The 12042-nt window shown below is 36.4% G+C and overlaps 1 protein-coding gene across 2 annotated transcripts in view; it reads right to left on the bottom strand.

The window, feature by feature from the left end:
• Window positions 1-1986, bottom strand: part of Nlg3 (Neuroligin 3) — a 199656-nt gene extending 197670 nt beyond the window's left edge. For both annotated transcript variants that reach the window (XR_010518351.1, XM_065231927.1), the window contains exons 1-2: window positions 605-1986; window positions 346-509 (exon numbers count right to left, since the gene is read on the bottom strand). Coding sequence is in view for 1 of the 2 variants with exons in the window: in XM_065231927.1 (XP_065087999.1) it covers window positions 346-509; window positions 605-879 (439 nt within the window). In the remaining variant the exon portion in view is untranslated. The remainder of the gene's footprint in view (window positions 1-345; window positions 510-604) is intronic.
• Window positions 1987-12042: the final 10056 nt, after the last annotated feature.

The raw sequence follows: 12042 nt of genomic DNA, 5'->3' as shown, positions 1-12042 counted from the left end.
GACATTCACAAATCTCAAAAATGTTTATCTTTTATTTTCCTTGTATATAATCTGCGAAATTTCTGGAAATCAACATTCTTAGAATCAGCTTATTGTCTTCAAAGCACTGAAAGTCACTCAGACGTCCGGGTGGCTAGTGCAATTCCGACAGGTATTTTATCTAATAAATGGAAAATTTACTTCTCCGTATTGCCCCGTTTGGCTCCACCCATGTAAAAATGTACAACGAAGCGGGAAAAAATAATCGACCCTTAACCTAACTGGCAAGAAAGAAGTGCTGTTTTTGCTGGCGAGAGTTTGAGGTAAGATAACTCAATTTGCAGTCCCCTATGTTCGCTTCTTTACCTTGGGTTGGGACGTAGATATTCAAGTACAGGCAATCTTCTGATTGATTTCTTAGGTGTGGTAAGAGTCGTTTTAAATATTCTAATCTACCACGAGGCATTCGCTCCAGCGCCGCAGTTTCGTTGGCAATGTCTGGAAGACGTTGTGGGCAGACTGGACTGAACCTGTGGAAGAAAGGTTTCACCGTTGAAATCAGGTCCATATTATGGTTAATGTAGAAAAATTGATCCAAATCGATTTGGGCGTTGGAATTTCCTACCTTTCTGCCTTTTTCACACCGGACCAGAGGGCACCTGTAACCGGTGGCATGAACCGAAGGTTACCGATCGGGGGCGAAGCATAGGGAATCCCCCGAAACGCTTCCACCGGGTCCAGATGTCTCCCATCCAAATGTTCGATAGTACCAGACACCGAACCGTATTTAATATGCACAACGCGCGAAGTCGTCTTCTTTACGGAATCATTTTCATCACCTCCACCGCCGGATATAATCGGGGTGAATAGGGGAATTATTAATACCAGTGATATCAACATGTTTATGCTGGTCACGCTACTTGATCATTGACGGCATTTTTACACTTGGAAGAATCATCCGTTCTTCTCTTTATGGAATTACTTTTTTCTTCTCTCTATCTCGCACGTTTAACACTCTACTGCATCATTATCACATCTACTCGTGAATCGTGACATTTTCATTTTTCTAGGATTTCTTCTCTCCACACAAGCACTGATTGGTCACCTGACGAAGGACATCGCACTAACAGAGTAGTATTTTTCTTTGTTTTGAACTTCTTGGAATCACTCCCGACGGAAAGTGAATTGAACCGATCCCATCAGATAGTAATTCGATTGATTTACGCTTGATTACCACTCATCCTGCAATTAATCTATCATTTACTCTCACTAATCACTGAAAGACTCCACCGTACCACTCTGGTTTCACTATCTCTCATTCCACCTGAAGCTCTTGCACTTCTGACATGCTCAATAACATTTTAACCTTTTTTTGTGTGCCTTGGTATGGATTTTCTTTTCTCTTCATAGCATCGTTTCACTTGGCAGTATCAAACACACCACACAGACGTCGTGCTCTCATTCCTTGCACGTACATGTATCCTTTTCTATATATCCTTGTGGTGTTCTTTCCACGGAGGCATCCATAAATCAATATTCGCAAACTGTAAATCCACGGTCGCCTAGCAGCCCAAAATCACTGCTGCTTTTTTACTAGAAAATCCCATCGATTGCTATCCGTATCCTTGTGACTGTATCCAGCATGAAGTAATCCGCATTATATCCATTGCAATTGTACGCTTTCCCTTGTAAGCGATTCGTACAAACATGAACTCTGTACTCGGCCTACTAGTAACGACAATAATTTGACATAATTCACTACACCGAACAACGTAGGTACGAGCAAGCAGGCTAAGCAAAATCTTGCCCTCCCATTGGTGCACTGCTTTTTTCCACAGCCATTTCACCCCACAGGGCACATCGTTTCAGAGGCTCTTTCGGGTGGAATGCTTTCACACCTACACAAACCCACGGTGCCACAAGTAAGTCCCCGCACAGCGGCGCACCCTGACCGTTGTTCTGCCTGTTGTAGGGCAGGTCGCGAATGTACGGCCTATCTCGGAATACGACGCGTTTGGCCGATCAGTAACGTATCGCTATTCACTACAGACTGACGGGGCCGTATTTTCCGACCCTAGTACTGACGAACGGTGCCATATGATGGCGATGGGTTTGGCTCGAATAGCGCCTTGCAGTGATCGGAGATGGAAGCATTGGAAATTAGAAAGGCGCATGCTCGGGCGTTATTATTGGAACATGTTTGACATGGTGGAAAACCCTTCATTCCGACAGTGGAAAGTTTGTTGTGACATTTGGATGCTATAATTCAGGGATGTTCTTGATGCTCATGCATCAGAGTGGTGTCTTTTTTACGGATTAAAATTTAAGATTATCGAAATTTTATGGCACACACTCCAATCCGGCTCCAGTCAGTAGAACTTCTCATAAAAAGGAAATTTCAGTACTAGTATATTTTGTGCTGGGTGGAGGATACACATTTTTGCCTTTCTCGTACACCTGTCTTCAACTTAAAACAAAAAATGTGTTCCACATTTAGGGGGGGAAATCAACTAACGGGTACCGTCCTAAAATAGGGTTGTTCAAGCCTAGAAACTTATCCTAAGACACTATTTATTTACCTAAAATAAATGGTTCAGGAGTAATTCCACGAGATCACGTTTTTCACTGTTTGGACACTGTGTAGTGGCACAGACCACCATGTATTGTGGACAATTTGTGGTATACTTCAAGCATGATTTAATTTTATCTCCTGGTGATAGAAGTTCTGGTAAATACTTATTTACTTGTAGTGGCGAAAGAAACACTGGTAGTCACTTGGTTTAAATCAAGCTTTTTTTGATCATTAGATCTCATTCTTGTCGATGCCACACACAGAAAAATCTTTTAGATGCACATTTTAGGAAGTGGGTGATATCGATAAGTTGAAAACTCAATGCATTAGACAGACCATCCCCAATCAGAATTTTATCCTTTTTCAAGCCAACCAAACCGAAGATATAAGTGAAACAACCTATAACATAGTGTATTTATCGCCACTAGTGATCTGCTGTAATGTTAATGAAAGAAATAATTTCTATCAAAGAAATAATAATGCATCTTTTCATTTTATTTGTACCTGTGTCGAGCCATACAGGGGTTACTGGGGTAAAATGCACCATTTAAGGAAACCAAGGTGTTTTCCCATTAAAATTAAAAGCAACAGTTAATATCACGTAGCACCTAGATTCTCTTAAGCATTATTTAGTTATTTATAATCGCAACATACATAAAAAATTGAAAAAAAAAATACCTTAAAAAAATTGATTTTAAAAAATGATAAAATAATCTGGAAATGCCTCTAATCGGGGCAAAATGCACCCATGCTGGGGAAAAATGCTCTACAACAAAGGGGCACGACGCACTATAATAATGAGTCCAAATGCATCCCAACAATCCCAAGTAACAATCTAAATGCTTGGAAGATTTATTCTTATTTTATCATTGTTTTATCATAGCATCCCTTCCAGCCTGTGGTTGTATTACGGTTTTGTGTGCTTGTCATAAAATCAGGCCGTCAAGTCGTCTATAAAACTGTTTTATGACTACTAAATTAAAACTCAGACTTCATAGTTTTAACGGTAGCTGTAAGGTGGTTCTGCATCACTACTTATAACTGAAGAATAAAACCAAAACAAAACATACAATTATGTTTTATGGTACACTTTTTATGACCGATATAAAACTTGAAGCAGTCTTAGACCTTCATTAAAGCTTCATTACAACTATCATCTTTATCAGAGGCCTAAGATTCACAGATAAGAAATATACTGCTACAACAAAAAATACTCTGAAATTTTTTGTCATTATAAAAAACAAATCTATTCAGATATATGAAATGAAAACCCCTTCAGTGCTTCTGAACACGATGAAGATGAGACGATCGACAATATGAAACTCCTGGAGGAACTACAGTTATACGATCCCTACATAAGGCACAGTGCGGTGAAGGAGCTCTTAAAAATATTGAACAAGCGGCTTTCCGATACACTTCCGAAAGATCGACGAACCCTTCTTAAAGCAACGCCGACAGTTTCACTAAATCCGTTTGGAGATGGCCAGTATTGACATCACGGCTTTAAACCTTGTATTGAAAAAGCTTTTAGTGGATCCAATAAGCATTTCTTACATTTTGATTACAAGCGAAAATAGGAGGATCGCTTGGAATGTTGACTTTTTGACAGGTGGTCATGGTTTTTGTTTTGTTTTGATTCACTGTACCGAATAAAACCAGCAAGCTAGTTATAGAGCTTAAATATAACATAACGCTCTCAATTTGGACTACGAAATGCTAAGATACAACCATTAGGTTTATGTTATGCTATAGAATTCCAATCTAGGAGAATATGTTATATTGAGGTATTTTTAAGGAGTAGCAAGTTAATGATGATGATGATGGTCCCACCTCTTACCCCTACAAAGGTTTGAGCTGGACGAGTTATCTTTAAGATAATTAAATATAAACATTTTAACCAGGTTTGCAAACAAAATCGAGCTGGTTACAATTACAGATATAAATGTCCTGTTAAATATGCTATAGGCATCAACCAAAAACATTCAAAGGTGTAACTAGTTATCAAAAGTCCAAGTATAGTCCTCGACAATACTTCCATTTACACGTGACCTGGGATTTACACGTTTAAGCTTCCGCAGTGCCAGGACTATATCCAAGGAAACGACTTCCAGCCAACCCTTTACTAATTCAAGGCTTTTGCCACAATTTCCACGTATTAGTCATTTATACCTGTATTCCGCGCGCGAGGCTCAAACCATCGTAGACTACTCAAAGCTATTTTTACTATTACTACTACAAAATTAAAAAACTAAAAATCCATCATCACCATCGAGGCAAACAATGTAGTTTTTTGTATATGCTACACCAATTACTAAAATGTCTATATGACAGTCTCCATACAAAATAATCCGTTAGAGATAACTTTGTCAAGATACATGATTTATCCATTCATAAAAATTTAACTGCTCAATAAACAGCTTTTACATGTGAAATGCAGCGTCTCTTGAATTCTGTAAGTGTAGTTGCACGCTTGATGTGTCTAGGCATCGAATTGAAAACATTTATACCTTTGAAAAATAATGAATTTTGTGAAGCATTATTCAAAAGATGTGGTGTTCTTACTTCATCCGCGTTTCTAGTGTTATATCTATGAAAATCACTTCCTCTTTCAATCCGATCACACAAATATCGAGGCAGCAAACCGTTAACTACTTTAAAAATGAACACCATAGTCAAAAACACAATTCTTTGCTTCACTGACAGCCATTGCAAAGCGTCCAGCATAAAAGTTGAGGAAGTGAATCTATTACATCTTAAAATCAAACGCATTACTTTATTCTGCAAACGCTGTAATCTCGATATTTGTGTTTCATTGGCCAAAAATAAAATGGAAGGGCAAAAGTCTAGATGAGGGGAGATGATTGATTTGTATAACTGTATTTTACTACCAATAGTTAAATCGTTTTTCAAGCGACATAGGATTCCATACTTCTTGGCAATTTTCTTGATGACATTGTCAATATGAGAATTGAACTTGAGTTTGTCATCAATAATCACGCCAAGATATTTAATTTCCTGAACGCGATCAAGTGTCTCATCATCAATAACAACACAGACATCATCATCTACACGATTCCGCGAAATTACCATGAATTTAGTTTTACTTATATTCAATTTCAATTGTTTATACTTCAACCATCTACTTAGAGAACGCAAATCTTCATTCAAGCGTGAAACGGCTTCTTCTAAATCTTTAGCTGCAATGAATAACACAGTATCGTCAGCAAAAAGATTAATATCACAAAACCGTAAAACTCGTCGCATGTCATTAATATACATAATAAATAAAAGGGGCCCTAATACACTTCCCTGAGGCACTCCAAGGTCATTGTCAACGGGACAAGATACAAAATCATTAAAAACAGTCCTTTGTGTTCTGTCAGATAAATAGCTTTCAAACCATTTGTATGCAGAACCCGAAATTCCAAAGCGCTTGATTGTTCTCAACAATAAGGGCCTAGAAATTGTCTCAAAAGCGCGTTTTAGATCCAAAAACACAGCAACAATCGTATCTTTATGCTCCAAATTTTCTTTCCATTTAGCTAACACTAAGTTTAACGCGGTTTCACAAGAATGGCCTTCCCGGTATCCCGATTGTTCCGGTATCAACAAACAGTTACTATTTAAATATTCTAACAGCTGGCCTTTTACAACAAGTTCCAAAATTTTCTCTAATGTGTGCAACATGTTGATGGGACGAAACTCTTCGGCTTTAATCGTCCCAGCAACTTTTTGTATAGGAACAACTAAAGATTCTTTCCAAATATGCGGCACGTGCCCAGATTGCAATGATTGATTAATAAGGTCCCGCAGAGTGTGTCGAATGACATGAAAGCAATCTTGAATAACTCTAGCATTAACATTATCTACTCCAGCCGTTTTTCCTAATGAAAAGCAAATATTTTTAAGTTCATCTAATGTAATTGGGTGAAAACCATCAAATCTACAATTACTATTAATCGGCTGTTTTATTTCGTCCGGTTCATTGATCAGTTCAATAGATTGATTGATCAGTGAAACGCTCTCGACGAAATAGTCATTAAACTTAGAAGCAATTACTTGTTCTGACTGTTCTAATATGCCATCAAAAGTTATGGTCCGCGATTTACAATTACTAGGCTTCATCAAAGATTTCAAAATTTTCCATAACTCTTTGCTGTTGTTTTGATGCTGATCAATTTTCCTCTGAATATATTCACATCGAGTTTTCTTAATCGATTGTGAATATTTATTACGCGCGACCGTGTACCTATTCCAATGATTATCACTATTAGATCTACAAAACTTTTTGTACCATTTGTCCCTCTTACGTTTAAGACGCAAAAGATCCAAATTGTACCAGCTGTTCGAGTTTTTCAAAGAAACAAACTTTTGTTCAACTAATTTATTGGTACAAGTTTTCAAAACGTTAGTAAGAACAGCTGCATCTTCATCTAAAGTTCCGGTAACTAATGGAAAATCCACGCTTCTCTCAACAAGATTCGAAACAGCTTGCTTCGAATATTTCCTCCAGCACTTCAATTTTACAAAATTATCGTTATCGTTAACACTGTCTAAGAAATTAATTACTAAAGTTTCATGATCGGTTATTTTCAAATCAGCTTGAGTAACTGAACTGACAGAATCAAAATTAGAATAAACATGGTCAATCAAAGTTCTACTGTGCCGGGAAATACGCGTACATTCACTTACTAATTGTTTTAAATTAAAGAAATCAGCTAATTGCTTCAGATGGTTCGAATTGCTAGTATCATGCCAATTAATGTTAAAATCACCCGCAAGTATATTTAATTTACTAGAATCTAAAAATGTCTCGAACCAGTTCTCTAAAATTTCAATAAAACGCTGATTACTTGAACTGGGAGAATGATACAAAACACCATAATTACCCATCTTCATGCCACGTTCAACTGTAATGCCTAAGAACCAATTGCCATCAATAACTTCGTTTTGGCGAATATTGAATTGAACTGATTCTTTGACATAAATAGCAACACCGCCAGTGTGCCTCGAATGTGACAAACAAGCAGCAGCTTTATATCCCGGAATGCTATACTGATCAAAAGATTCAATTTCTACAATATGTGTTTCTGCTAACAAAACCAAAAGTGGACGTTTTTCTTCTACAATCTGACGTAATGTTACGTAATTTGTAGATAACCCCGCAATATTTAAATATAAAATCTCTAATTTACTCACATTACTACTGGAACTTGGTTGCTATTTATTGAAATGTAAGCTGCTTTTTTTCTGATCATATAGTTTTTTATACACAAAACAATTAGAACTAAATGCTGCGTGGTTGACGTCCAAATTTAATTTACGCTCCTTATTAGTTTTTAAACAATTAACGCATTTCAATACAGTTGACGTACACTTAGAGGTGCTATGTTGTTTGCTGCATCTAGAGCATCGTTCGCAATTTTTGCAATCCGTGCTTTTGTGCCCAAATTCTCCACATCTGAAGCATCGCAAAACATTAATCGCGGGAACTATCGAGCACCGATCAAACCCTACATTTACTTTTTTCGCACATAACAAACATTTATACGTCTCGATATCGACTTCAATCACAACACTAAACTTGTTGTAAGTGAAGCGTGGATTTTCAAACATGTTAACTACTTTTACATCATTAATTGCGATGTCTTCATTTTGACTTTTTAAGAAGTCAATGAAGACATCGGAGGAATACTGATCGCTCATGCCCACCACTTTTAACATTGGCACCGATGTGGGAACAACAGCGTTGTAGTTTCCACCCAAATTGCTTTCAATGCCCTTTTTCACCTCATTTACATTGTATCCTGTTGCACACTCAACAATAATGGAGCCATCTTTCCCGTTTCTAAAGTTACTAATTTTGTGTGTTTTTGGATCCAGGTTTGTTTTCAAAAACTTGCGAGTTTCCTCGCAATCTTGTTTGGACTCTTTAGGTTTAATCACAATGACCGGGCGAGCCTTACGGTTGTTCAGTTTTTTACTTTCAAACTTACTTTTATCATTTTCAACTTTATTTTTACTGATATTCTTACTTTTACCGTCCCCTTGTCCGTTTTTCAAAGCATCCGCGAAACTACATTTAACTTTATCATTAGTAGAATTCTCTTCGTCATGACTATTACTATTACCATCGGGGATTTGACCCGCTTCAGAGGGAATCGGCCCAGATCCACTGCTATTATTCATTGCAACTAAATTTTTGTCCGCAATAATTCTCGAAAATGAACTAGTCATATTTTCCAATTTTTCATTTAATAATATTTCAAGTCCGCCAACGGCTTCCTTTAGGGTACCATTTACATTTAAACGGATAGCTTCCATACCGGTCTTCAACGCGTTATCAATTTGAGCAGCAATCTGATCTCGCATGTTTGTGATCGAGGCCGAAATAGAAGATATTCTTTTCACTTCTTCCTCAATATTTCTAACATGCGAGATCGAATCACTCGGCTCGTCACAACTAGACAGACAATCGTCACACTTGTATAGGAGATTAACATTCTCCATGACAACCTTTGCCGTACTCCTAGTAAGTGTAGTGCATCTCATGTGGAACACACGAGAACACTTACCACTACAGGTTAACGGCAGATCGCTTGCCATTACCCCCGACTCGCATTTTGGACATTCCATTTCTACCTAAACACAGTCAACAGACGCTGCATGCAACAATACACAGGGTACAGAAGAGACAATTAAATATCGATTTCACCGCCGCAGCTACTATAGGAAAGCAATTGCTTCCTTTCAGTGCGCCGGGGGGATCGAAGAATAAGCAAAATTTTACGAGAACGGCTACTTTTGTAACCTGTTCTCCTACTTATCCTGTTATCAAATACTATTGGGCACGCGTTGCAATTAATCAATCGCGGCACACAACACAATTTCACACGTAATTAAAAATAATTTTTTCACTGCACAACAAATTGAACTACACTGTTTGCCAAGTACTTTGTAAAAAAAAAGCGAAAAAAAATGTCGCCGTATGAACAAATTTCACACAGTATAAATAATTACGCTTTAATTGATAGGCAATAAAACACTTTCATACATCTATGTATAATTAAATAATATGTGACTGGTTATTGCTCAACAGTAGTAACAGTTTTGTACTAAATAGATAATCTTTGAATGACTCTTTAATGCATGGTGCTAATGCAGATAAATTAAAAATATCCCTATATTTTAGTATTCATATGGCGCACTAAATTTATGCTCCTATTTGGTATAATAATCACCATAAATATTGCACGGCATGCTGTGAAGCATATACAGATTGGTTTAAAATTATAATAAAGTCGTCTTATTTTCAATGTACAATAATATCAGCCATTATTACCAACTGACAAGGATCATGATTTCACATCAAACATCGAAAGAATAAAACCACAATAAAATATTTCTCAATATTAACTATCATCCAACAACCCCAACTTAAAACCTTCAAAGTTGTCAAAATGTTTTGCGTATCATGTTTTATCAACTTCTTCAGGAGCGATTTATGCGGTTGTAATATAGTTTTATGGTAGTCATTAGAAGGCTGTTAAAACTTTCTGACCTGGAGGAGGTTTTATGTTTTCATTTTTAACAATCACGTCTAGAGTGTGATAAAACTGACATAAATCCTATGCTCCTAAAGTAGTTCGCATATCAAGTTTTAATGACTGCATTAAAACTGGGCCAATTGGCCATGACATGGCTGTATTGCGGTTCTCAGGAGATTGTTAAAGCAATGTGGTCGTCAGTGAAGGTTTTATAATTTGGTTATATCAACTGCTATAAAACTTAAATAAAACAAAAATTGTTGCTTGGGATGGGGCAATATGACTCTCCTTGTCGTCTTATAAATTATCATGACCAATTGATGCAGAATAATGTCTTCGTTTTTGACTGCCTAGTTGCTCTAAGGTCCATGACCACTTAGTAGACTTTGGAACGTTGCGGACAATTTCTGAAGAAAGAATTGAACGTAGACAAGCTTGTTTACTAAAGGATCATTTTGCCCTGAATGTATAAAGAAAATGTTTTTGATCATTAAATAGAAATACATACATATTAAAACAAACCGGTATTTTATCTGAAAGATGTAGCTCTAACCTCAGTCGAATGGGTAAATATCTTTCACCGACGCTTAATAATGTTTGAATCGCTAAAATTTTCAAATGCTTAGTACAACATTACACTTTATCCAATGCAAACTGGTTTTGGATATAATTTACATTATCCGATAACAAAGAGCTGCCAAATTGATACGGTGTCCAAAGCAAACATAAATTTAACTTATAGAGCATTTAATTTGTTGTAAAAATGTATTTTAGGCTTGAAACGAAGGAAGTGCATCTTGCCCCAATGTACACTGGGCCAGAAATGCAATCTAGCGGAGCAAAATTAATAACTCCAAAACGAAGAATTTTCGCCACTTGGTGTCTTCGGCGAAGTTTCTCATCATAACAAGAACCATCTATTGACATAAACAAATAGTTCAAAACTCTTCCGCAAAGATGGCGCCACAATCTAACTTCTTTCTCTGACGATTTGGAGACTTGATGTCTTGGGCAAAATTGTTTACCTTGATAAAATAAACAACTTTTTTCAAGACGTAAAATTTCCACAGCCTTCTGGTTCCGAGTTATATAGAGTTAAAGAAAAAAATGTCGAAAATATGCTTTTTTCTTTCAGTTTCGGTTTTTTTTTTGCTTACAACCATAAAATTTTATATTTTCCTCTTACGCAAATGCATTAAATAAATAACTTTTGTGAAGAAAATACTGATTTAAGCTTCAAATTTTAAAGATATTGTTGAAAAACCGAAAAAAAACAACAAATTTTGAACTTTAATATCTCCCAAAGCGCAAAAAGTCGCAACCTGACATTATCAGCAAAAATTAAGCAATACTCGATAAACAAAATATCAAAATTTGAGAGAGGTATATTTTGGTGTTTTTGACATTTCATCATTTTAGTGGAGCATGTATTTTTTTCTATAACTTTTTTTAATGCATTAAAATGGCGTTTAAAAGACTTGACGACACATGCAAAGTTGTTTATCTTGATAAAATAAACAACTCTTCTGAAAAAGTCAAAACTCCACAGCCTACTGTTTTCGAGTTATATGGAATTACAGAAAAAATGTGAAAATAAGTGTTTTAATTTTAAGTATATTGTGTATATGCAAATAACTCTAAAACAGTAGGCTGTGGAGTTTTAACTTTTTCAGAAGAGTTGTTTATTTTATCAAGATTAACAACTTTGCCTATGGCACACGATTTCAGTCGTGTGTAAAGTGTGGAAAATTAAGTGCTGTGCTATATTTTGCAATAATCGACAAACAAAAAATCGACAAATAAAAAACCTGAGCTTCTTCCGGTTTCCTAGCGGCCTGCAGCAAAAAGCATGCATTTTTTTAGATGTAACTTTTTTTTTAAAGATTGTAAAGGCAATATAACGGAAGTATGTAGTTCATCAAAAACATTCGACAAAAAAAAACG

The sequence above is a fragment of the Ochlerotatus camptorhynchus genome, unplaced genomic scaffold (genome assembly GCF_037179485.1).
Source record: "Ochlerotatus camptorhynchus isolate MF236.1 unplaced genomic scaffold, CSIRO-AGI_Acam_v1.1 ptg000035l, whole genome shotgun sequence".
Classification (NCBI taxonomy): domain Eukaryota; kingdom Metazoa; phylum Arthropoda; class Insecta; order Diptera; family Culicidae; genus Ochlerotatus; species Ochlerotatus camptorhynchus.
The sequence above is the reverse complement of the archived record's forward strand: the minus strand, read 5'-3'. Positions and strand labels throughout refer to the sequence as shown.